At 59.1% G+C, this 23,403-nt stretch overlaps 11 protein-coding genes across 11 annotated transcripts; 7 read left to right on the forward strand and 4 right to left on the reverse strand.

The window, feature by feature from the left end:
- Nucleotides 1-70: 70 nt before the first annotated feature.
- SDRG_07953 (hypothetical protein) lies at nt 71-2,891 on the forward strand (the record flags this gene model as incomplete). Its single annotated transcript, XM_008613816.1, has 4 exons — nt 71-881; nt 927-1,888; nt 1,936-2,609; nt 2,654-2,891. 4 exons carry the CDS (start codon nt 71-73, stop codon nt 2,889-2,891), a joined length of 2,685 nt encoding a protein of 894 aa, XP_008612038.1.
- A 66-nt stretch (nt 2,892-2,957) lies between these two features.
- On the forward strand, nt 2,958-4,820 carry SDRG_07954 (hypothetical protein; the record flags this gene model as incomplete). Its single annotated transcript, XM_008613817.1, has 7 exons — nt 2,958-3,167; nt 3,214-3,412; nt 3,459-3,961; nt 4,012-4,272; nt 4,317-4,363; nt 4,408-4,643; nt 4,690-4,820. The coding sequence occupies 7 exons, from the start codon at nt 2,958-2,960 to the stop codon at nt 4,818-4,820; spliced, it is 1,587 nt and encodes a 528-aa protein (XP_008612039.1).
- A 723-nt stretch (nt 4,821-5,543) lies between these two features.
- Nucleotides 5,544-10,364, reverse strand: SDRG_07955 (hypothetical protein; the record flags this gene model as incomplete). Its single annotated transcript, XM_008613818.1, has 9 exons — nt 9,183-10,364; nt 9,056-9,141; nt 8,891-9,011; nt 7,439-8,843; nt 7,114-7,322; nt 6,964-7,059; nt 6,682-6,912; nt 5,620-6,628; nt 5,544-5,548 (listed from the first exon to the last, which is right to left on the reverse strand). The coding sequence occupies exons 1-9, from the start codon at nt 10,317-10,319 to the stop codon at nt 5,544-5,546; spliced, it is 4,299 nt and encodes a 1,432-aa protein (XP_008612040.1). The 5' UTR covers nt 10,320-10,364.
- Nucleotides 10,365-10,567: 203 nt separating this feature from the next.
- On the forward strand, nt 10,568-11,425 carry SDRG_07956 (hypothetical protein). The gene has a single exon (XM_008613819.1). The coding sequence runs from the start codon at nt 10,636-10,638 to the stop codon at nt 11,401-11,403; it is 768 nt and encodes a 255-aa protein (XP_008612041.1). The 5' UTR covers nt 10,568-10,635; the 3' UTR covers nt 11,404-11,425.
- Nucleotides 11,426-11,871: 446 nt separating this feature from the next.
- On the forward strand, nt 11,872-14,156 carry SDRG_07957 (hypothetical protein). The gene is made up of 7 exons (XM_008613820.1): nt 11,872-12,512; nt 12,557-12,637; nt 12,684-13,268; nt 13,314-13,583; nt 13,637-13,765; nt 13,811-13,944; nt 13,996-14,156. The coding sequence occupies exons 1-7, from the start codon at nt 11,910-11,912 to the stop codon at nt 14,096-14,098; spliced, it is 1,905 nt and encodes a 634-aa protein (XP_008612042.1). The 5' UTR covers nt 11,872-11,909; the 3' UTR covers nt 14,099-14,156.
- On the reverse strand, nt 14,149-16,144 carry SDRG_07958 (methionyl-tRNA synthetase; the record flags this gene model as incomplete). Its single annotated transcript, XM_008613821.1, has 8 exons — nt 14,149-14,321; nt 14,373-14,512; nt 14,557-14,606; nt 14,651-14,790; nt 14,839-14,965; nt 15,011-15,205; nt 15,253-15,344; nt 15,391-16,144. 8 exons carry the CDS (start codon nt 16,142-16,144, stop codon nt 14,149-14,151), a joined length of 1,671 nt encoding a protein of 556 aa, XP_008612043.1.
- Nucleotides 16,145-16,270: 126 nt separating this feature from the next.
- Nucleotides 16,271-17,051, forward strand: SDRG_07959 (hypothetical protein). The gene has a single exon (XM_008613822.1). It carries the CDS (start codon nt 16,293-16,295, stop codon nt 16,923-16,925), a length of 633 nt encoding a protein of 210 aa, XP_008612044.1. The 5' UTR covers nt 16,271-16,292; the 3' UTR covers nt 16,926-17,051.
- Nucleotides 16,959-18,553, reverse strand: SDRG_07960 (hypothetical protein). Its single transcript, XM_008613823.1, has 7 exons — nt 18,425-18,553; nt 18,293-18,379; nt 18,138-18,242; nt 17,826-18,093; nt 17,659-17,777; nt 17,382-17,615; nt 16,959-17,335 (listed from the first exon to the last, which is right to left on the reverse strand). The coding sequence occupies exons 1-7, from the start codon at nt 18,536-18,538 to the stop codon at nt 16,994-16,996; spliced, it is 1,269 nt and encodes a 422-aa protein (XP_008612045.1). The 5' UTR covers nt 18,539-18,553; the 3' UTR covers nt 16,959-16,993.
- A 356-nt stretch (nt 18,554-18,909) lies between these two features.
- SDRG_07961 (hypothetical protein) lies at nt 18,910-19,717 on the forward strand. Its single transcript, XM_008613824.1, has one exon. The coding sequence runs from the start codon at nt 18,949-18,951 to the stop codon at nt 19,648-19,650; it is 702 nt and encodes a 233-aa protein (XP_008612046.1). The 5' UTR covers nt 18,910-18,948; the 3' UTR covers nt 19,651-19,717.
- Nucleotides 19,718-20,152: 435 nt separating this feature from the next.
- On the forward strand, nt 20,153-20,954 carry SDRG_07962 (hypothetical protein). The gene has a single exon (XM_008613825.1). It carries the CDS (start codon nt 20,171-20,173, stop codon nt 20,876-20,878), a length of 708 nt encoding a protein of 235 aa, XP_008612047.1. The 5' UTR covers nt 20,153-20,170; the 3' UTR covers nt 20,879-20,954.
- Nucleotides 20,955-23,375, reverse strand: SDRG_07963 (hypothetical protein; the record flags this gene model as incomplete). Its single annotated transcript, XM_008613826.1, has 6 exons — nt 20,955-20,969; nt 21,016-21,242; nt 21,289-21,730; nt 21,779-22,328; nt 22,366-22,586; nt 22,644-23,375. The coding sequence occupies 6 exons, from the start codon at nt 23,373-23,375 to the stop codon at nt 20,955-20,957; spliced, it is 2,187 nt and encodes a 728-aa protein (XP_008612048.1).
- Nucleotides 23,376-23,403: the final 28 nt, after the last annotated feature.

Below are 23,403 nucleotides of genomic sequence, written 5' to 3' on the forward strand. Positions count from 1 at the left end.
CTCCGAGTACAAGTACTACCTGAGCAGCGCCGTCGACGTCGAGGTGACCTTCCTCCTCTCGTATGTGGACATGCCTCCGCAGCAGCTGCTGCAGCATGACAAGCCCACCGGCGACGAGCTCTTCCACGCGCCCGAGCTCGTGCAAGCCATGGGCTCGGCGTCCGAGCTCCAAAACTCGGCGATGAACGAGCTCTTTGTGAGCGCGCAGATCTTTGCCGACGGGCTGCCGATGCATACGATGCCGATCTGCACCAAGAGCCCGAGCAAGGTCAGCGCGTCGTGCTTGTACTGGAACGAGTGGATCACGCTGCCCGTCAAGTTTCGCGACCTCCCGCGCAATGCGGTCATTGCGCTCACGATCTGGGGCGTCGGCGAAGTGCCCGTCGGTGGCACGACCGTGCCCCTCTTTGGCCGCAACGGCCTCCTCAAGGACGGCGCGCTCTGCCTCCGTGTCTGGCCGCGCGTCGCCGCCGACCCGGACGTGCTCACGACGACGCCGTCCGACTACGAGCACGACAACCAAGCCGAGATTGTCACGCGGCAAATGGAGTGCTTTCGCCTCGACAAGCTCAAGGAGCGCTACGACCGCCACGAGATGCTCCGCCTCGACTGGGTCGACCGCATCACGAACCGCCGCATTGCGCGCATGCGCAGCAACGCCGAGTGCCCGGGCCCGAAGGAAGAATTTCCGTCGTACATTCATGTACGCAACGACCCCTGCCTCTGGATCGACCTCCCGTACTTTGGCCACCCCGTCGTGTACGAAGAAGAGCCGTACCCAATCCGGAATGCCAACCTCTACGGCGACGCAGCGACGCGGCCGCCCGCATCGCTCGCCGGCGAGACGCCAGCGGCGCATCCCCGGTCGCTGAGCCGCATTGGTAGATGGTGCTTTGCTTCTTTCTGTATCTGACAATATGGAATAGATAACACGACCGACTCGGCCCTTGTTGCTGTGTGGGACCCGGACCTCGCCGAGGACAACCCGGCCGAGCGCAAGTACCGCAAGCTCGCACGTGACATTCTCCGCGGGTCCATTGACCCGAATCTGAAGCCGAACCGCGAGGAAAAGTTTCGTATCGACAAGCTCCTCGGGTCGTCGAGCGACCACCTCAAGAACGACGAGAAGGACTTGCTGTGGAAGTTCCGGTACACGCTCGTCGAGAACCGCAAGGCGATCGTCAAGTTCCTTCTGAGTGTCGACTGGCTCGACGAGACCGAGGTGACGCTCACGTCCGAGCTGCTCACGGCGTGGACCGAGATCGACGTGGCCGATGCGCTCAAGCTGCTCGGTCCGCGCAAGGAGTTTCGGAGCGACCTCGTGCGTCATTTTGCAGTCGCGGCGCTCGACAAAGCACGCAACGAAGAGCTCCTGGACTTTCTTTTGCAGCTCGTGCAGGCGCTGCGGTACGAACGCCGCCACGAGGCGTCGCTCGGGCCGCTGGCGCGCTTCCTCATTTCGCGCGCGTGCAAGCACTTCAAGATGGCCAACTTTTTTTACTGGTACCTCCAAGTCGAGGTCTCGGACGTCCGCGACGGCGACATGTTTACGCGCATTCTGGAGCGCATGCTCTCGCAGATGCGCGAGTCGGACGACGGTGTCGCGATTCTCAACATGCTCCAGACGCAGAACGAGTACATGAACCGTATCATGGCACTGCACTTGCGCGCCCGCGACGAAAAAGGCAAGAAGGATGCGAAAGAAGAGAAGCTCAAGCAGTACCTCAAGCAAATGGTGTGGCCCAAAGGCGTCCACATTCGACTGCCGCTGGACCCGTCGATCCATCTCTCGGGCATCGTGCCGACGTCAGCCAAGATGTTCAAGAGCGCGATGTACCCATGCGTGCTGGACTTTACCACGGTCCTCGTCGAAGCCGACGTGGCTGAGGTTGCGCATCGGGTTGCATTCCTTGTCGCTGACATAAGCTTGCGTAGGACACGGAAGCCACGTCGCTGCGCGAGTCGCTGAGTGTGCTCAACTCGGGCCCGTCGTCGTTTACGGCGCCGCCGCCGCTCACGTCCATGACGTCGAATCGCTTTCTGGGCTTGCGTCGGGACAAGGACGGACCCGCGTACAAGGTCATGATCAAGAATGGCGACGATTTGCGCCAGGACCAGCTCGTCATGCAGATGTTTAGCCTCATGGACCGGCTGCTCAAAAAAGTGAATCTGGACCTGAAGCTCGTGTCGTACCAGATTCTGGCCACGTCGCCGTCCGCGGGCCTCATGATGTTTGTCAACGATTCGTATCCGGTGTCGGGCGTCATCTCCAACTACAAGACGATCCAAGCCTTCCTTCGCGCGCACAACCCAGACCCGAGCGGATACGAAGGCATTGCGCTCGAGGCCATCAACACGTACGTGCGGTCGCTCGCGGGCTCGTGCGTCTTTTCGTACATCCTTGGTATTGGCGACCGGCACTTGGAGAACGTCATGATGAAGAGCCAAGGCCACCTCTTCCACATCGACTTTGGCTTTATCTTTGGCGCTGACCCCAAGCCGTTCCCGCCGCCCTTCAAGCTCACAAAGGAAATGGTCGAAGGCATGGGCGGCACCAAGAGCGAGCACTACAACAAGTTTGAGACGCTTTGTTGCCAAGCCTACAACTGGTCTGATCGACTTGACGAAGCTCGGATGCTGATCACTGTCGTAGGCTGCGCAAGAGTGCGCCCATGATCCTCAACTTGCTCCACTTGATGGTGGACGCGGGCATCGAAGGCTACACCAACGACCCGCAGACGGTCCTCGCCAAGGTCGAAGAACGCTTCCGCCTCGATCTCACGGACGAGCAAGCCGAGCAGTTTTTCCTCCAGCTCATTTCGGACAGCATGAACGCCCTCTTCCCTGTGCTCGCCGACATTGCGCACGACATTCGCGTCAAAATGCGATAAGATCGCGTCGTAACCAAGTCGTAACCACCATATATATATGCACGTACCATATACATCCATCTTGCCATGGCCCAACGCGACACCAACAAGTTGCGCATTCGGTGGTGCAAACACACTCGACAGTTTGTGCCATCACCGTCGCCGCGTCCTGTCAAGAGCCCAAGAAAGGCCGTGCCACCAACGACCACTGAGCAAAACAACAATGCTCCGACGGTCGCATCGCTCCACTTGCCACCGATTGAGGTCGTCGGCCTTGGTGCGGACGATGTGGCCAAGGTGGCTGCAGAGCTTTGACTTCTCATGAGCTCATAGCACGCTGTAGTTTTTCAGCGTCGCCATCTTTCAAGAAGACACGATGGCGCGGACGCCACTGCGCGTCTACGTGGACCTCTTTGCACGAATCCAGTTTTCGACCGACCTCGCCCGCATCGCAACAAACCGCAAGGCGCTCGAGCTCTTCCTCGAATGCTACGAGCTCTGCCTCGGCCTCGTTACGGTGCCCCACCCGAGCCTCTGCCGCGGTTGGAACCGAGTGGTTCGTCTTGACGCTGACGGAATGCGGTGTAGAGTGGCTGCCGTGCGCCGAGATGTATCTCTTCCTTGGTCGATTCGCGAAAGCGCGCCGCGTCGCCCAGCAGGTTGGAGCGTCCAAGGACATGACGGAGCGTCTCAAGCGCGTCCTCGTGCTGTCTCGTAACCACGAGCGTGCGTGCGAGACGTCTCGAAGGGCCCTCGAATTTGCGTACCCGCCAAAAGAGAGTTTGCACGCGTTGGTCGCCGCCATCGACAGCGTCTTGTCGACGTCGCCAGCCTCCCCGGAAGCCTTGTACCTCAAAACCGCGGTGCTTGTGGCCACGCAAATGTACGACGAGCTTCTCGAGTTTCTAACCCGGCTCCCGTTTCCACTTGTGGCGTCCGACACCAACTTGCTCATCGCGAACGCACGAGCGCAGAGCCATGTGGGCAATCTCGAGGCAGCCGTCGCCTTGCTTCAGAAAATGCCACCCGGCCGCCACTCGCCGACCTCACGCCAGTATCTCGAGCAGCTCCAGCGCATGCAGTCACGTCGGGTACGCACCGTTGGTCACCGAATACACATACATGGGTGTGGTGCGTCCAGGCGCAAGGCATCTCGCTCGTCAACGGCGGTCACTATACCGCTGCTATCGACATGTTGACAACGTGCTTGGCTCTGGAGACGTCGAATGCGCTGTACCAAGCCAGCGTCTTGTATGAGCGCTCGGGGGCCTTCTTGGGCGTACCTGGGAGAGAGGGGGATGCGGTTGCAGACGCCGAGGCGTGTCTTCGACTGCAGCCCACCCACGCACTCTGCCATGTTCGCCTTCGCAGTGCACGTGTGCAGCTCGAGACGGCCAAGATGGTACAGCGCGATCGTTTCATCGGGCCAATCGACACCGAGCGTAGCAGCACCTCGTTTACAAGGAGCAGCGGGCGGCAGACAAGGCCAACAAGTACCGTCGTGTTCCTTGGCGTCACAGAGAGAGACGTCGCATAGGCGTCCATCATACGCCAGCGTCTTCTTCCGAACTGGTGCACCCTCCAACCTCGCACCGCGCGACCAGCTGCGGTACTTGAAGTCGCACACGGAGGCCACGGGACGACCCAAGACGACGCCGGTGCTTGCAACAATACCCCTAGAACTCTATTACACGATGTTGGGCATTTCGCCTGCGGCATCGATGGACGAGGTCAAGAAGGCGTACCATCGATGCGCGCTGCAGCTGCACCCAGGTGACGGCGATGGCAAGTACCTTGCGGTATGCAAAGGTGCATGTAGACAAGCGCAAGAATGCGGACGCTGACGACCAGTTCAAGGCGATTGCGACAGCGTATGCGGTACTGAGCGACACGGCCGCGCGCGACGAGTATGACCGCGTGGTGAAGTCGTCATGTTACTCGACCCATTAACGCGTACCTTTGGTGCTAAAGATGCCGTCGTCGTCGCTCGAGTCGTCGTCTTCGAGCCAGTAGGAGAGACTACCTCGCATGATCTTGGCGATGCGCTCCGTCTCCGAATCCAGCAAAGGCGGCTTAGCGGGACTTCGCCGTAAAGGCTGGACCGAGCGAAACACGGGCGGAATACTTAGAGGCACGGGTCGGGCCGTGGAGCGACGCGGCGGCTCGCGTGCAACAGCAGTAAGCGCGTCGGTGGGTGCATCGGTCATGACGTTGGGAGTGGTTTCCCGCGCACTCTGTGTCAACCGCGCAATCTCGGCAGCCAAATCGTCGGATGCACGACGTGCAGGTAGCCTTGGCAGTGGCTCATCGAGACGTTGTACAAGACGCGAAAGCTGGTCTGCAATCGACAGCGTCGGCGACGTCGGTGCGGACTCGTCTTTGGGTGCTGGCGTCAAGATACCATCGGCGAGGGCTTTTGAAGATGCCGGAGTTTCCAGCGCGACACCCTTGGTTTCCAATCTGTCCGGCCACGGACTCGGTGGTCGCTTTGGCGACGGCTCTACCTTCGTTGAACCAGTTGTCTCCATGTGAACGTGCTCGCTCGATGGCTGCAGTGTGTCAGCAACCACCTGCCGTTGCACTGACGTAGCATCCATCGACGTGGCATCGTGTAGCGCACTGTCACGCGGAACCGTCGTCGTCTCTTCTACTTCTGTTGTCGTCACACCAGCATCAAGCTGCCCCGTAAGATGAGGCTTCTCCGTTCGATCGAGCGACACGCGTACGACATCCATTGTAGGACTGGTACGTTCGACCAGAAGTGGCGGGGAAGGCTTGACGGGGCTCGCGCACGCCGAGCAGCTTGGTGTCGTCAAGGACGTGAGCGCGGCTAGCTGGAGCTTGATATCTTGCATTGTCTCCAAGACCGTCCTGAGTACATCGTCGTCAACGGCGTGGGACTTTTCGGACGCTGGCCGGCTACCACCAGACCACAAGCACACGTCCAGATCGGCCACGGGTGATGCGGGCGCGCTCTCGATGGGAGGGGCCAGCAACGCTGCCAACGCTGCGTAGTCATCGTCTTCGTCCTCAGATGCTGCTGGAGTGCTCGGAACGTCGGCCACGACCGATCCCATGAGTGTGTCACACTCCTCGAGCACGTCGTCTTGACGAGCTTCGAAGGTCGGCGGCGCAAACAGGCTGAGCGCTGACAAGTCGACGTCATCGCAAGACCCATCCGAGCGATCGACCGGAGCGTCCGATAGCACGGCCGCGCTGTTGTCGTCCCAGCCACTCTCGTCGACGAGCGCAGCCTCGCCCGTAGCATCAACGGCTTCAATGTCGTCCACCATATCGTCCATACCATTCATGTGCACGTCGAGAGCCGTCATGTCAAACTCCGACTCCGAGTCGCTCCAATGACCACTGACGACGTGCTCGTTTTCTGCAGTCTCTGAGACCGGAGGCAACCCTCGCGGGGACGTCGATGGCGATGGCAGTGGCGATGCAGTTGGTGATGGCTCTGGTGACGCAGCTGGTGACGATTTGGGTGACGCCAGCAACACCCGTGATGGGGATGCAGGCGGAGATGCTGGCGGTGACGCAGGCGGCGATCGTTGCTGGCACGCTTCATCTGGCGACGTGATCGTGACGTGGTTGAGCCGTTGATCAATGTCGGCGAGATCGCGCTGTACTTTTTGAAGGAGTTGCCACGAGTCGGTCTCGATGTCGGTAGGCACGGCGGCATTTGACACGGGTACGACGACCGACTCCACACTCTCGAGGACCGTCTTTTGAATGCGGAGTTGGAGCTGGCCCTATGTAATGTGGTTTGAATGAGACCCGTACACATAGTGATTGCTCTTCTTACGCGGTACTGTTGCGTGGCATCGATAATGTGGTACCACCCGCACACTTCAGGTGTCCATTTCAAGAGCGCGAGGTCGACGACGGCTTGACCAAGGCGCCGCGGCGACTCGAACGACGACGCATCGTGCAGCCACAGTGCAAACACCAGCGGTGCCTCTCGTTGTCGAACAAAGTTGGCACTGCATGAAAAGTCGAAGGCGAGCGCGGTCGTCACGGGCACTTGTTTAGTTGTCTACGTCACATACTTATACCCTTCCAACACGCATGCTTGGCTTTATCGTACCTGACGCAGCGAGCCCCACTCCACTTGAACACTTGCGAGAAACGACGCAGTACCATGGCCTTGCACGTCCAAGTGGCGAGCTTGTAGGATGGATACCTAGACATATCTCGTCAGCACCTGCGGTGGTAGATATACACTGTGACGACGTACAACACTGTCGTTATCAACGTGGGTAACGTGGGTTTCGTCCAGCTCCCGAGACTCTGCTTGCACGACCTCCGGCTTGCTGAAGGGAACCCTGTCGTCGGCGACGACTTCCGGGGTGGGACGGGATGACGGATCTTGGCGCGTCATTCCGACAGCACGGAGCCGGGGTTCCCGCGCTGGTGTCAGCACTGTCTGAGGCGTCGTTGTAGGAACTAAGATACGCCCCTTGCCGTGATGGAAAGCAATGTGCACTTGAGCGCGACCGTGGTACACACCATCTAAGTGACATGCCATGCAATGCTAAAACGCGAGGTAGACGCAAGTGTACCTCGAAGGAGTGGGAATACGCCTTTGATGCCTTGCGTCCGAAAGAGAAGTGAGGCCAGCGGAATTGCGACAGCGCCAAGGTATGTGAGGTCTTTCCCGGATGCGACGTGCCACACGTCGAGGACCACGTCGTCGACCGCCATGCTGTCAAGCAGTGCAGCATGAATCGTCAAGTGCTCTTGAAACGTGTAGTAGGACGTCGGTGCGAGGAGCGGCGAGAGCTGGCGCGACATCCACTTGCCTCTCTCCGAGTCGAACGCCACCGAAGTGGCGTCGTCGTCGACGGCATCGCCGACGCAGAGCGCGCACTGTACTTGGACACTGGCCACGGACGCAGAGGCGAGCTGAAAGGAGCCAATGCGCACCGTGAGCATCGACGTGGCCGGCAGCAATTTGGACGACGTCGACTTGGTCTCGAGACTGGCGCCGGCACGCGGTTCGGATGCCTCGAGCGAATGTACAACGCGCAACGGAAGGGCCGGAACGCGTGCTTGGAAGTGCGTCAAGTCCCATTGGATGGGCACCGCATCGGGGAGCGCCGATGCGTCAAGGACGACGTGCGCGCGGCCAATGCAACGCAGCACTGACGTCATGCTTGGCTGCCACCACAGCTCCACATCGAGAGCGACGGAGGAGGATCGACCGACGTGCTCGTTCACGGAGCTCCACGACGCATTCGTGGCATCCCACCACATGGAGCACAGAGCATCGTCGAACGTGTACCGGAGCTCGCAACCAAGACCCGCGGCTGTGCTGCCGCCGAACGGTTCGCGCAACGAGAGTGTCCATTTGTGGTACATGGGGCTTGTGTCTGGTAGCGAGTTGACGCCAGCTTCGACATCGCAGCTTTTTGCGGGGAAAGAAACACTGTCGTCGAGACGGAGCTGCGTCTTTGGGTTCAAGAGAGCGATGGCTGCATCAGCATCGTCCAACAAAGACGGCGGCGGCACGGTGTCTTCCGTAAGCGTCGTGTCTGTGAAAGCAGCAACAGGGTCCTTGGCATTGGGGGCAACGTCATCGAGGCCATCACCCTCGATCGCATCGAGCAGCTCAAGCACGACGTCGTTCAAGGCGGACCGCGACTCATTGACGTCGACACTCGATGGAGCTGCGACCACGACATGTTCTTCGTTGTCTGTAGGTGCCACGTCGAGCGCCAGCTCGAACTTGTCGGCCGAAACGTTGTCTGTGAGCGTGAGGCTTTCCCACGCCCAAGTGTTTGGTGCAGGGTCTGGTACTCGTTGTCGCCAAGCACGCAGTGCTCGTTGGAGCACACGGGCAGCCGTCTCCTTGTCGGCCAGCGACAGTGGTGGCCGCCGTGGCTTGTGTTGTTTGCGGACTCGCCACCCACGGTAGAGCGATTGAAGTCGCACGGCACATCGAAATCGTGCAAGCCATGCGTCAATCTAGTCGAAATTTCGTGTTTAGGTGTAGGCGTTTCATCGGAACATACCTGCAAGGACGAGCCCACAGCAAGTTGACATGTCACGTGACCAACAGTGGCAACATCAAAGAGGTTGACGATCGGGGCGTTTCCGTCAAAGACGACATCCAACACCGATCCCGCGTCGCATCTACAAAAGTACTGAGAGCTCCATGCTGTCGACGCGATGCATACTCCAAGGAGTCTTCGACGCCAAGCAAAGGGAGCTTGACAAGCCCCATAAGTGTGCTTGCTTGTGCTTGCTGCCACACTTCGAGCACCTGCGTGAGAATCAGGCCTTGAACAGCAAAGGAATGTGTACCACTGCTTTGGTGCGCACATCGGCGACATGCACTTCGTCCATAGATCCTCGGGCGCAAAAAGCGACGTTGCGGCGATGCACTCTTGGGCCTCGAACTCGCTTTTGGACGCTTGTGACAACTGGCGACCAAGGCATCTTGACCGAGAGATGTAGGTTCATGCAACCATGCGAGACGACGAGGCCGTCCACGTAGGACACGTACAGTGCACACTCGAGGTCCAATCGCATCACGGGCTCGGGTGTGGCAGGTACAGGTAGCGGTGCAATGGCTGGTCGGCGTGGCGAGGCCGACGCTCGAAGAGCAAAAGTGTCGTCGTTGGTGTACTGGTCGACAAGGCTGCGCCACGAGTAGCTCGGAGCGTCGTTGGGACCGAGACTCTTGGCGGTCGCGAGCACTGTGGCCACATCATGGTGCGTCAAAGTGCTTGTTTCCATCGGCGCGTTGATGGCTTGCTGCATCGCCTTCTTGAGCGCCTCGCCCTTCTTGACGAGCGCGTCGAGGCGAGACGTGACGGGCGACGGCTCTCGTCGCGCGGCCTCGTGGCCGTATTTGTCCTTCTCATACACATGCTCGTACGTGTCCGAGTTGTCGGTCGACGGCGTTCTCGAGCTGCTGTCGCGCACCGGAACCAGTCGCGGTGGCAACACGAGGTCGCGGTTCCTGCGCACGGTGACCGTTGATGGCATTGGGATCGGCGTGTCGTCGTCGCCCCACAACAGCGTTGCTGAGAGCTGCAATACGCCTCGCACTTGGAACGTCGACTTGCGTACGATGGGGGCTTCCTTCTCGAGACCGGGCGTCTCCATCTCGACGAGGCTCAAGCTGACCTCGGCGCGCCCGACGACCTGATGCGTCGCCTTGTCGACGACGTCCAGCCGCAGCGGTCCCATGTCGGAGAGGTACTTGGCGAAGCGGTCGCGGGAGACATGGACGGGGAACGCCAGCGTCTGCCCCTCGCGGAGCAGGTCACCCTTCTCGTGCTTGGTCATGGCGCCCCACCATCGCACGCGGACGAGCCATGGTCCATCGGCGCGGACCTTGATCCGGACCTTGACGTAGCCCATGACGGGTCCATCTACATGGGGCGGAAGAGACCCGAGGGCGACGACCGGCCGCTCGTCCATCCTCTCGTCCATGCGATCTTCCTCTTCCTCGACTTCTTTCGCGCGTCTGGGTCCCGGGTCGGTGCAATTTTATTCCAAAAGCAACGATCTCAACAACATATAATTGCCATATTTTATGTTTGCTACCAAAATACAGATCACGACGCAGATAGCCTGTATATTAATATACGAGGCACAGAAATGACCGGATTTTCAATGCAAATACCGGGAAAAAGCCAATATCCGGTATTATCAACGTCGGATAATAATCAAGTGGCATCCGGCGTGGCGCTGTGGACGCAGTCCGCAAATTCCGACGAGCCAAGCGAGCACCAGCGCGCCAAGGAGCATGGCCCGGCGATCGATGAGCCCCGACGAAGAGTTTGTACCCGAGCGCTTGCGCCCCTACATGCACCACTCGCATGAAGATTTCTGGGTCTCGCGCTGCTTCCAGCCACTCTACCTCGCGCTCATCATGTACGAAGGCTTCCTCCCGATCGCGACGCAGCAAGCGCGGACCGTGTACTTGCTGCCAAAGCTCCACATGGAGCGCTGCATCCTCGATCCTGCCACGTTCCACATTTCGAAAAGCGTGCGCAAGAAGGCCAAGGAGTACACGCTCAAGTTCAACACGGCATTTGACGCGGTTGTGCACGGCTGCCACGAGCAGCACGGCGTCGCGTGGCTGTACCCGGAGGTCGTCCAAGGCTTTCGCGGCTTGCTGCCCGGCGTCACCGTCTCGGACCAAGGCCATCAAGTCCGATTACACAGCGTCGAGCTCTGGCGAGGCGACGTGCTCGTCGCGGGCGAGCTCGGGTACACCAACGGCGCCATGTACACGAGCCTCACGGGCTTTGTTCAACCGGGTGCGAGTGGCGCCGGCACGATGCAGCTACAAGCGCTCGGGAGCTACCTCCACGTGCACGGCTTCCTGGTCTGGGACCTTGGCATGTCGATGGAGTACAAGCTTCACATGGGCGCCATCGACGTCCCGCGGCCAACCTTTGTCGCAATGGTTCGCGAACTTCGGTCCGCTCAAGTGGCCATGCCTGGACACGATGTGAATGCACGCACCATCATGGACGCGCATATAGCGACAACAGACCGACAACATTGAATGGAATGTACTACATATCCGACGTTGATTGCTTGGACTACAGCGGCCAGCTATTCGAATACGTACACGCCATCGAATTCATATATGGCATCGATCATTGCAAAGGACGTTGCCAAGAGCTGCTTCAAGAACAGCGCTCCGACGAGCGGATGATAGGACCTGTGTCACCACACCGCTCGGTCGCTGGCTCCGAGACAGACCAATACCTTGCACAAGCATCTCTCTCCGTGGCGTCGACGACGTCGCTGCTGCAATAGCTTTCGGCGTACGTGGCAGGCGGCGGCCGCGTCCCAGGCAACATTGCAGTTCGGAGCAGGATCGGCCGACCATCTTGCCGAGTAGCCACTGTTGCAACTTGGTGTTTGTATACACACCTGGTGCCGGTATAAATCCCGCGGTCGTATCCGGATGACGCTCTGCCAAAGAACGCATTGTTTGTATGGGCGTGCCAGTCATCCGGATAGCGCCCTGGCGTACCTACTGTTGCATTTGAGCTAACCCCCAGGATGATGGATGCGACGACGCCGACCAAGCTGGTCGACGCAAGCAGCAGCAGGACGGCTAATGGCGCCAACGACAGCCTCATGGGCTCCTTCAACAGCGGCCAGTGGTCGGCGCTGCTGGCCTCGGTCGTCGTGACCGAAGACCGCGTCCGCGCCGGCGACCTCAAGGACGAGCATGCCAAGAAGAAGCTGCCATCGGTCATCTACGAGACGCCGACGCGTGGCATCAGCAACGCCCGGCGCGAAATCTCGCACGCGTCGCTCGGGCGTCTCGTGGCCAAGCTCACGGATGCACATCATTACGACACGGAGTTCCGCGACGGCTTTCTCCTCACGTACCGGTGCCACTCGACCGCATATGAGTTTGTCAAGAAGCTCATCAAGCGCTACAAGGCCGCGATGAAGCTCATGAACCCGTCGTCGATCGAGTGCGACCCAACCAACGCCGAAGAAGAACGGTTCTCGATTCCGTCGAGCGAGGCCATTGACGTCAACACGCAGGCCGAAGCCAACATCTCGATCATGCGCGCCATGAGCGTGCTCAAATTTTGGATCCGCGAGTCGGGCTACATTGAGGCCGACCTCACCGACGACCGCAAGGCGCAGGTAAACTCCGATCGGAGTTCCGCCTCATATATCTTGGTTTGTAGAAAAAATTGTTTTTGTTTCTCGAAGAGATACGAAAGACGTCGCCGATTCCATCGATCGTCCGCCACGCCGAGACGATGCTTGTACGTCCCATTTGCATGCAATCTCAATCTCAATCTCATGTCCTAGCACGTCGTTGGCAAGATTTTGAAAGCGTCAACCTTGTTGCGACAGCAGCTCAAGCACCACGAGACGTCGCAGGTCGGATCTCGGCCCTACGACATGCCGTCCCCCTTGGACCTCGGCAACGAAGACGACAGCGTGCCCGTCGCCGTTGACGCGCTCTCGCGGTCGGCCCCGGCGCCCGCCTCGACCTCGGGCGCGCCAAAGCTCACGCGCAGCTCGTCCGACTCGACGAAAGAGCCTTCGACCAAGGTGCCCACCCTGGCACGAGGCATGACGACCGGCAGCTCGCAGTATGGCGTGGACGCGGCCTTGCTGCTCTCGAGCGTCAGCAGCCACAGCAGTTCGTTTGGGCCCCTCACGCGGTCGCAGTCGGATAGCACAAAAGAGAAGGGCAAGTATGTAAGCGTCTCGCGGTCCGAGCCGCTGAGTGGCATATCGGCGCAAGAAGCCGCAGAGCAGCTCACGCTCCTCGAGGAATACCGGTACCTCAAGATCCAGCCGCGCGAGCTCACAAATAAGAACTGGACGAGCGCCAACAAGCACATGGACGCGCCCAATGTCCTGGCGTTGATCGAGCTCTTTGATGCGGTATACCTCGGACGATGCGTGCGTGGACATGACACGCTTGCGTAGCGCGCCGGGTGGGTCTCGAGCGAGATTTTGCATCCCAAGCTCCAAGCCAAGCAGCGCGCCAAGATGATTGCGTACTTTATCGATGTCGCTGAGGCGTGCCACCACCTGCACAACTTCAACACGCTCTTTGAAGTCGTGACAGGTCTTAAAGCCCCGTGCATCCAGCAGCTCAAGACGACGTGGGACCTCCTCACTCAAGCGCAAAACGACCGGTTCGAATGCCTCAAGAACATTTGCGCCCAAGACAACAACTATGCCACGTACCGCCAGGTACGTCCTCTTGGCCGCCCTAGGACTCGACTTGATATATTGATATTTCCTAGGCGTTTGCGCTGGCCGAAGGACAGCCGCGCCTGCCTGCGTTTTTCCTTGTCACCAAAGACATTTTCGGCTACGAGGAGTCGATGCCGACGATCGAGCACGGACTCGTGTGCTTTCAAAAGTTCCGCAAGGTCTCTGGCGCGCCATACCGACGTGCTCACGTGACCGTCGACTAGATCCACCGCGCGATCGTCGATGCCCTTAGTTGTCAAAACGTGCGGTACACGTCGACGACGACGGTCGGCCGCCGGCGCAAGGCGCTCGTGCCCGAGAAGAACCAGCAAATGATGCTACGCCATCGACTGGAGACGTACGGTCGTGCTACTTAGATCACTGTGCTCATAATCCCGTAATTCCGTAGCATTCGCAAGCCCAGCGCCGAGCTCTTTCGGCTCGCCAAGAACGCCAACCGCCAAGAAAATGTCCTGTTTGTCAACAGCCTCGCGGACGCTGGCTTTATGTAACCGACTCAAAAAGTACTACCGTTTTCCAAAATTTGAATGTACAACATTGTCTACTGGAGCTTCTGGAACGGCACAAACTTGACCTTGGCCTTGGCGTTGCGGATAGGTCCATAGGTTGAGTGGCCAAACTTGGCGTGCGCCAGCGTGCGCTGCTCGCTCGGGACGTTGAGGTAGTCGAGGATGTTCGTCGCCGTCGTCGGAATCACGGGCAGCAACAGAAGCGCTAGTCGTTACAACATAAAATTGGCGCCAAACACGATGGCAGGTTGCATACCACTGATGCGCGCCGCCTCCATGGAAATGAGCATCGTGTTGTCCACAAAGCGCTGCTTGGCGGCGACGTCGTCGGTCGTCAAGCCACTCGGGTCCTTGAGCTCCTTGGCCACGACCCACGGCTCATTGTTGGAAAAGTTACTAGAGCAGTATGAGGAATCACGAGGTAGGACATTGCTACGTACCGGTTGATGTCGTGAAGGAAGAAGATGACGGACCGAATCGCCATCGAAAACTAAGTCTCTGTCGTTAGCATCACGCGAGGCAGAAGGAGCGTACATCGGGCTTTTCGTAGTAGGCTTGCGTCGTCTCGACCATAGCGTCCAGCGCTGCAATGAGCTCCAAGTCGCTTACTGAGTAGTCACCACCCGTCGGCACGATGCCATCGGGCACGAACGCAAGCGTCGTGCTGCGAATCACTACAAGAATGACAAAGTTGTAGGATATGTTGAGCAATACGCGGATACCGAGGTTGCCAAGGGTATCAGCAATTTCGCTGTTGACTCGGTTCTTCAAGAGCTCCTCGTTGAAGTCGCCGTCGTCGGTCAAGACGCCTTCTCGCAGCAAGAAGTACCGAACAGCGTCGACGCCAAACTAGGTACGTTGTTCGCATGTCACGAATGAACAAGGAAAGCGTACGGAGTCGATGATGGCGTTGGGCTCAACCACGTTGCCAAGGCTCTTGGACATTTTGACATTGTCGACCGTCCAGTGCGCATGAGCTACAATGCGCTTGGGCAGCGCCAGATTGGCGGCGAGCAAGAACGCCGGCCAGTAAATCGCATGGAACTTCAGAATGTCCTTGCCCACAATGTGATAACTCGCGGGCCAGTTCTAGTCATGTGGGATGGCTGGCGCATTCAGAAGGACGACATGTGTACCTCGGCGAGCTTTGCCGAGTCGGGATACCCCGCACACGTCAAGTAGTTGCTCAGGGCGTCCAGCCAGACGTACACCGAGTGGTTCTCGTCGTCTACATCGGATCACATTCGAGTTGCAATGACAGAGGACTAGCGTACGTGGCACGGGAATGGCCCACTGAATCTTCTCGCGGAGGCGCGAGACCGACACATCGTGGAGGCCGCCCGCCACCATCGAGCGGACCTCGTTGAAGCGGGACTTTGGCTGGACAACGTCCGGGTTGGCGTCGAGCCACGCGAGGAGCGCGTCTTGGTACGCCGAGAGACGAAATTTGTAGTTTTCTTCTTTCACAAGCTCGACGGGGTGGCCGCTCTCCTTGGAGACCATCTGGCCGTCGGCTCTCGCCTCGACTTGCATCTCGGTCAAGAACGACTCGTCCGAGACGCAATACCACGCTTCGTGCTGGCCGAGGTAGATGGCATCGTTGGCCAAAAGCGTCTTCCAAAGGCCTTGGACGGTCGCCTTGTGCTCCGGCTCGGTCGTGCGCACAAAGCGGTCGTAGGCCACATTGCCCCGCGCACACATGGTCTGGAACGTCGTCGCGACGTCGTCGCAAAACACATTGGTGGGCTTGCCTGCGCGCTCGGCCGCCTGCTGCACCTTGAGCCCATGCTCGTCCGTGCCCGTCGAGAAGAGCGTCTGGTGGCCCGCGAGTTGGAACCAGCGCGAGAGCGCATCGGCCATGACCGTCGAGTGGAGGTGGCCGAGGTGCGGCGCTGCGTTGACGTAGTAGATGGGCGTCGTGATCGTCTTGGTCGTTGCCAAGCGCGATTGCAGATAGCGAGGTCGCGCTTGCACATTGCCAGGTACTCGGACCAAGGACGCGGTTGCCGCGAAGGACCGGCGCCACATTCTTCTGCTTGCTGGGTCGAAACTGCGAGTGCTACGTCTTCGAACTTCGGCGCGCACGCGAATCGATGATTGGGTGAAATCGATGCATTATTATACAATCTCTCAATTTGATTCGTACAAAAGAAGCTCGGGGGCACGGTTTTGGCCAATGGCCTTTGAGAACGGGCGGATCCAGCAATTCGACAGCACCATGTCGGCTATCTCGTCGTCGGACGGCGCCGTGAGCGGCGGCGACAGCGACGTGGACTCGGGCTACTCCAAGAGTATTGACTTCGCTGAGACCGGCTCGGACACGGCGCCAAGCACGCCCAAGACTGACGATGTCTCCGAGGCCGGCACGTCGTCGGACGACGAGCCACTCAGTGTCTTTCGCGAAGGCGTCCGGAAGCGCAAGACGGCCCGACACGGCGACTACCGGTATACCGAGGTCGTCGAGAGCGAGTCCGAGGGCGAGCCGGCGCGCCACGAGACCTTGCGAGACTACTCGTACGAAGGCGAGCTCGAGATGCTCCATGTGCCCCGTATGGCGTACCCGTTCCCGTCGTACCTCCGCCAGATTGCGACCGAGATCACGTCGACGCCCTCTGCTGCGAGCCAGCACCCGTTGCTGTCGTCACCGTCGTCCTTTATCGCGTGCCAAAACCTGCCATTGTACCTCCACCGGCGTCTTCCCAATACACATGCACCAACCGCACGCAAGCGCGCCCGGTCGCTGAGTTACGAAAGCGACATCGATGGTCTTAGCGACGCGTCGATGCTCAGCAGCCACAGCGACGACTAGTCGGCTCCTCATTGTCGACAAAACCCGACCACAACAACAACAAAATGGCAACGTGTTCGCTCCGTAGCTTAGGCCAAGAGGTGCGTAAAGAGGTCGCGGTAAATGTAAATGCCCTTGAGAAACGTATCCTTGTGCAACATCTCGTTGTGCTCGTGGAGCAAAATCTCGGTCTTGTTCATGGGCGAAAAGCCCAGCGCCGGCACGCCAATCTGGCGCAAGAAGCGGCTGTCGGTGGCCGCCGGAAACACCTCGAGCTCGACGTCCATGCCAAGGTCCTTGCACGTCTCGAGGAACCGCGCGCAGAGCGGGTTCGTCTCGGCGTCGACCGAGGTCACATGGTGCTCGTGCAGCGGCGCACCAACATACGACCACGAGACGCCGTCGGCCGCGCACCACGCATCGAGCATCGCCTACCATCGATCGAGTCAGCATTTCTTATCCAATGCGACGTCATACGTGGAACTCGGTGAGGTCGGCCGTCGGTGAAATGCGAATGTCAAAGCCGGCCGTGGCTTCAGTCGGAATGACATTGAGCGAGTACGTAGCGCCATTGTCCATCGAGACGCCGGCCTTGAGCACCGTGAGGTTGATAGTCGTGACGTCCCCGAGCTTCTTCTTCTTCATGTCGCCGTGCTTGCAGCCGCAGGACGCGCCAAGCGCCTTCTCTTGCTCGTCGCGAAAGGCCAGCGCCTAGCGTGCCCGTGTTGACGGCACAGTCATGACCAAGACGGACCTTGTTGCAGATCGCAATGAGCTTGGACGTCGCCGTGTTCTCAATGAAGCGCGACCCATGGCCCGTCGGGCCCTCGGCCTTGACGTAGATCCACCACGGCGTGCGCTCGCCATAAAAGACTAGACAAAAAATGTCATCATCACAGACGACAATGGTAGGTGTGATACCTGTAAACTTTTCCGTTGGGTTGGCCAGACCTTCGTCGAGCGCGATGGCCAAGGGCGTGATCGCCTTGTACTCGGGCGACTTGAGGAATTCGCCCATGCCGTCGACGCCGCCAATCTCTTCGTCGGGCACAAAGCACAAGTGCACGTTGCGCGCCGGCACAAAGCCCGACGCTTTCAAGAGCCGGACGGCTTCGAGATACTGGATGCACACGCTCTTCATGTCCTGCGTGCCCCGGCCGACGATGAAGCCGTCGTCGCGGATCTCGCCCTAAACAGCGTGAGCATCCAGCGTAGAAGAAAGCGAGCGCGTACGCCAAACGGGTCGTAGTGCCAGCTCTCGCGCATGACGGGCACGACATCGTAGTGCGAGTTGAGAAGGACACCGGGCAGCGTCGGGTCCTCGCCCGCCCACGTCGCCTACAAGATCCATGTAGGTATGGCCCATGGCGGCGACGACAATGGTTTACCAAGACGATGGGCTTGCCCGCGACAGGCGAGAAGACGTGCGCCTGGAGACTGAGCTCGCCAAGGTAGTCGACGAGCCACGCAGCGCACTAAGTCGACGCATTAGACTGGCGAAGCGGCATGTCGCGAGGTACCTGGTCATAGGCGCCCTTGGCGCCGGTGCCGCTGACGGTCGGGATGCGCAGGAGCTCCTGGAAGTGGCGGATGGCCGAGGCCTCAAAGGTCGCGTCGACAGTCGTTGTTGTCATGCTGGCAGCTCTGGAAATGACGTCAAATTCCCGCTTTCGCGAGATCTGAGTCGAGTATCGAGTTTGAGAGGTTTGCCCTTTGGCACCCAGTTACATGCACTATGAGTTGACCGCCACTGACAATGCCAATGAACCATGGAGTAAGTTACTAGAATTACACTACGGTACCGTTCTAGCACGAAGAAGACGCGTCTTGACCGCTTTGCTTTATGGGCGCAAGACCAACGCGCTGCAGGTGCCAAGGGCTAAATGACAAGGATGTTTCCTCCGCTGCCGCCTTGAAGTCGCGCATCGCCGTTCCCCGAAGCGCATCATATGCTCGCTGTCCCACGTGGTCTGTGTCCGTGTGTCGGTGCATTCATTGGCCATCACGCACGTTGGTCCAACCTTGCTCGTGTCCATTGTGCAGCATGCACGTGAGCTTTGGCGGCTGCGGCTTTCTCCTCGCCTTTCACATCGGCGTCGCCAAGCAGCTTGAGGCACGCGGTGTCTTGACCGCATCGAGTCGATTCGCCGGTGCGTCGGGCGGCGCGCTCTTGGCCGCCGCGCTCGCGTACGGCCTCTCGCCCGACACAGTCTTTGACAAGCTCTTGGACGCCGCAGACCAAGCGCGATGTCACCGGTGCCTCGCCGACGTTGTCCGCGAGCAAGTCGACTCTGTCCTCCCAACGACGCCGCTCTCGAAGGAGCGGCTCATCGTGACGACCGCGCAGATCTGGCCTCGCGTGCAGGAATGCCACTTGACACGCTTCACATCCCGCGACGATTTGCGAGACGCACTCCTTGCGTCGTGCCATATTCCATTCTACCTCAACGGCGCCTTTGCGGTCAGCTACCGCGGTGGCTACTACGTCGACGGCGGCGCCTTCTCGCTCGTGCCAACTGTGCCCAACGCGATCGGCGTGAGCCCGTTCCCGACGGACGCGGCGGGCACGATTTCGCCATCGCTGCTCCCAAGCTTTCCGTACTCAAAGTGGCAGCTGCTGCATTGGGCGCTCTCACCGCCAAGTCACGAGGTGCTACGCGAGCTCGTCGAGTGGGGCGACTTGGCCGCGCAGTTGTGGCACGCAACGAACATAAGTGCAAACGAGATTTCACAACGTGTATATTGAGCAGAACAACCACCAATAGACCGTCGACTCGATCAAGTGCAAATATGTTGAATATTCGAGTATTTCCTCTGTCCGTTGGTATGACCTCGCGCGAGCTATGACTCGGCGAGAGAGGTCCACCACGGGGTGGATCTCGCAGCTCACTCCCAACGACCAAGTGCTGGTGCCAACTCCCACGCATGCAGGCGTAGCGCTTCGTCTGCAACGCCTTGAGCTGGTTTTTTCTACTTTGACTTCAACGCGAACTCTTAGTGAACGTCATAGAAACCGCGCACAAGCAAGGTGTTCGTATGACACGTATAATTTCCGCTGACAGCAGCTTCCAACGCTGTACATGCATCATGTCCATAACTCTTTTGCCCGCTGAATACTACAGAACCGTGCTCTATCGACAACAAGGGCCAAGGGAATAAAACAAACGCTCTCGCGCTGCCACGTCAGCGTCTAATTGCACACCACTTTGCCCTTCCCCGTCTGTGATTGGATTGGCTTTTTACTGCCTTTTTTATCCAGGTCGACGATGCATGTGAGCTTTGGCGGTTGCGGCTTCCTCCTCGCCTTCCACGTCGGCGTCGCCAAGCAGCTCCAGAAGCTCGGCCACTTGACGCCGGCTAGCTCGGTCGCGGGGGCGTCCGGCGGCGCCTTGGTCGCGGCCGCACTTGCCTGCGACGTGCCCCTCGACGCCGTCGAAGAGCGTCTGCGCCAGTCCGCGCTCCTCATGCGGTCCCCGTCCCGCCACCAATCGCTGCGTGAATACGTCCGTGCGCATATCCTTGAGCTCTTTCCATCACCGCTGCCGTCGCACCTCCCGCTCACGGTCGCCACCACCCAAGTGTGGCCGCGGCCCGGCGTGGACTTCCACACGACGTTCAAGTCGCGTGACGACCTCGCGGAGGTGCTCTTGGCCTCGTGCCACATTCCACTCTACCTCAGCCGCGACCTCTGTGTGCCGCACAGAGGCGCCTGGCATATCGATGGGTGCGTCGTGTCGCTTGTCCCAAGCCTTCCGCACCATGTCGGGATCAACGTGTTTCCGCTGCCTCCTTTTGCACGCCCGAGCAGCACCATGATCAGCCCGGCTTTGATTCCGACCCGGTTTCCATTCTCGTTGCAGCAACTGCTCGTGTGGTCGGTCGTACCACCCCACCCGGACGTGCTGGACGAGCTTATGCACTGGGGCCAAGTGGCCGCGACCGCGTACATAGCCATGAAGACCAAGTTAACTTAAGATAAATACGTGCTGGCGCTGTATCGAAGCGGCGGCTTGGCGCCATCCGTTTCAAGGAGCGTGATTTGGTTTTGCATCAAGTCCATTGCGTCTTGCATGTCGGCGAGTCGGTCCGTGAGCTTGTCGATATAGGCAACGATTGACCGCTGGTGCTCCTGCTTGGGGTTGCTCTGGATCGCGAGCAGCGACTCCATGACGGCCGGGTCATACTTTTCAACGATAAAATTCTCAATCACCGTCTTGTCGTCGCAGTACTTGTCCGTGACGGCCAAGAAGACGTCTCGAGTCAGAACACAGAGCTCGAGAAATGTGACGGCCTTGACCGTGGCTGCATGTTTGACGTTCATGAGCAGCGCGAGTTCCCCTGTGCACATTTACACTTGAAAAAATAAAAGATAACAAATCGGTACCAAAATGGTCGCCTTCTTCCAGTGTCCGATACGGCTTGAGGTCGATGCCGCCCACGTCCACGCGTTGAAACGACGCTTCAAGGAGCTTGGGCTGGCGCATCTCGCAAATGCCGTTTTGCACAAAGTACATTTCGCTGCCGACTTCGCCGCGCACGACAATGTAGTCGTTGCCGAGGTAGACCTGAAAACCGAGCTGCATCACAAGCTCTTGGACAAACTCGGGGCTGCACGGCTGGAACATGGGCGACCGCGTAATCATGTTCATCCGCAAAAAGAGCCCGACTTCGACCGAGAGATTTTTCGAGAGCTCCTTGGTGAACTGGAACGGCTTGCCGTTGAGCGTCCCGTGGCGGGTGTACATGGTCTGATAGTACTCGACGATGCGGTTTTGCAGCTCCACCGGCAAGTGGAGCAGCGTCATGCTCGAGAAGAGCGACTCCATCTACAGTATTTCGACCGTCAGTCAATACCTACCACCAATATTAATTACCTTTTGCTGAAAGAGGTCTTGGTTGGCGTAGTAGTTGGCGATCAAATTGCCCACGTTGCCAAACACGACCGCAATCCAGAGCGACCCAAGGATAATGACGACGGCCGAGAAGACATATTGTGCATTCGTCTGGAGCACATTCGATTGGCCCGTGACCGTGGTGACAATGTAGTAGGCGCTCAGCGTATACGCACTGAGAAGCGACCCGTCCGTAGAGCTCGCACTCGTCGTCTCGATCCAGAGCTCGGGCACGACAAGGCCATACCAGAGGCATGCGAGAAGGTGCACCAGAAACATAAACAGCGCGAGGAGCGACAAGAGCCGGATCAAGTGCGCGTAGCGAGAGTAGAGCACCCAGCGCTTGTACTCGTCAGGCACGCGGAGGTAGCGCAGAATTCGCACAAGCGAGTACATGCGCAAGATGCGTGGCAGCCGAAAGAGCTTGAAGCAACTAGCAAACGAGCTTGGAAGCGTGCTTGGACTCGAATGATGCGTGATGGCATAGACGAGCACGTCCCAAGGTACGATCGAGAGCGCGTCCGGGACAAACCTAGTCCAATCCCGTCGATCGCGTCGCTAGTATCAACATGTACCAGCTATGGAGATAAATGCGCGCAATGTGTCTTCGGGTCGTAATAAAGGTCACGTCCGAGACGCGCACCGCCGTGTTCAAATTGATGACGAGATCGATGGCAAAGAAGACGTTGGTGAGCAGACCCATTGTGTCGTCGCGCGGGTTTTCCAGCGGCAGGAACGCCACGTTGTACGGAATTGTCACGAGCTGGTAGTAAGTGAGCAGCACGAGGACCTAATCATTTGGACGTCAATTGTCAACGGTGTCAGCGACAATCATGCAATGGCGTACGAGGCGCCAGACTCGGTACCACCGACTCGTGGGGTAAATCATGTGGGGCACATAGATGACGAGCGTGCTGATCGCCGAGACGCGGTGCGACCGGAGCCGAATCTGGTACTGCGACAGCACTTTTTTGTGCCGCTGGCCCATCGCGACTTGATCGAGAAGCCGCGACCGGCGTTCGTGAAGCTGCGGAATGCGCTCGAGCATCGACTCGGTCAGTCTTTCCCGCACCGACTTGGCGCGGGCGCGTCCGATCACGTCACAGGAATTGGTGGTCGCGCCCGGATTCAGCGTCACCACGCTGTCGTCTTGGCGATGCTGGCTGGACGTCGGCAACAGCGTTGGCTCGGGCGCAAAGGGCACGACCCGCGGCGGCTTTTGCGCCACGAGCGACGTGATCGAGTTTGAACACGCGAGCGCCGTCGCCCTTGGCGCCACGCGCTGCGAATGCCCAATCAACTTGTTGCGCGTTTTGCTCAGCGTCTTGTGCAGTAACGTGGGCAGCCGCGCCGTGCTCTCTCTGTGGGGCGCGGTCGTTTTGGCGACATTGCGCAGAAAATTCTGGACCATGATCGTCGTACGGGTCTTGCGCGGGAAGCGTGGGAGCGGCGCGAGTATCGAGGGTGCGCGCGGACCATGGTACGACGGCAGCTCGACGTGCGAGATGCTCTTTATGCCATGCGTGAGCGTCGACGTGTCGGGCGCATCGACGCTCTGCAGTGGCGGGCCCGCCTCCATGCTCACACTGAAAAGGCGCGGGAAACCG

The sequence above is a fragment of the Saprolegnia diclina genome (assembly GCF_000281045.1).
Source record: "Saprolegnia diclina VS20 unplaced genomic scaffold supercont1.23, whole genome shotgun sequence".
NCBI lineage: Eukaryota > Oomycota > Saprolegniomycetes > Saprolegniales > Saprolegniaceae > Saprolegnia > Saprolegnia diclina.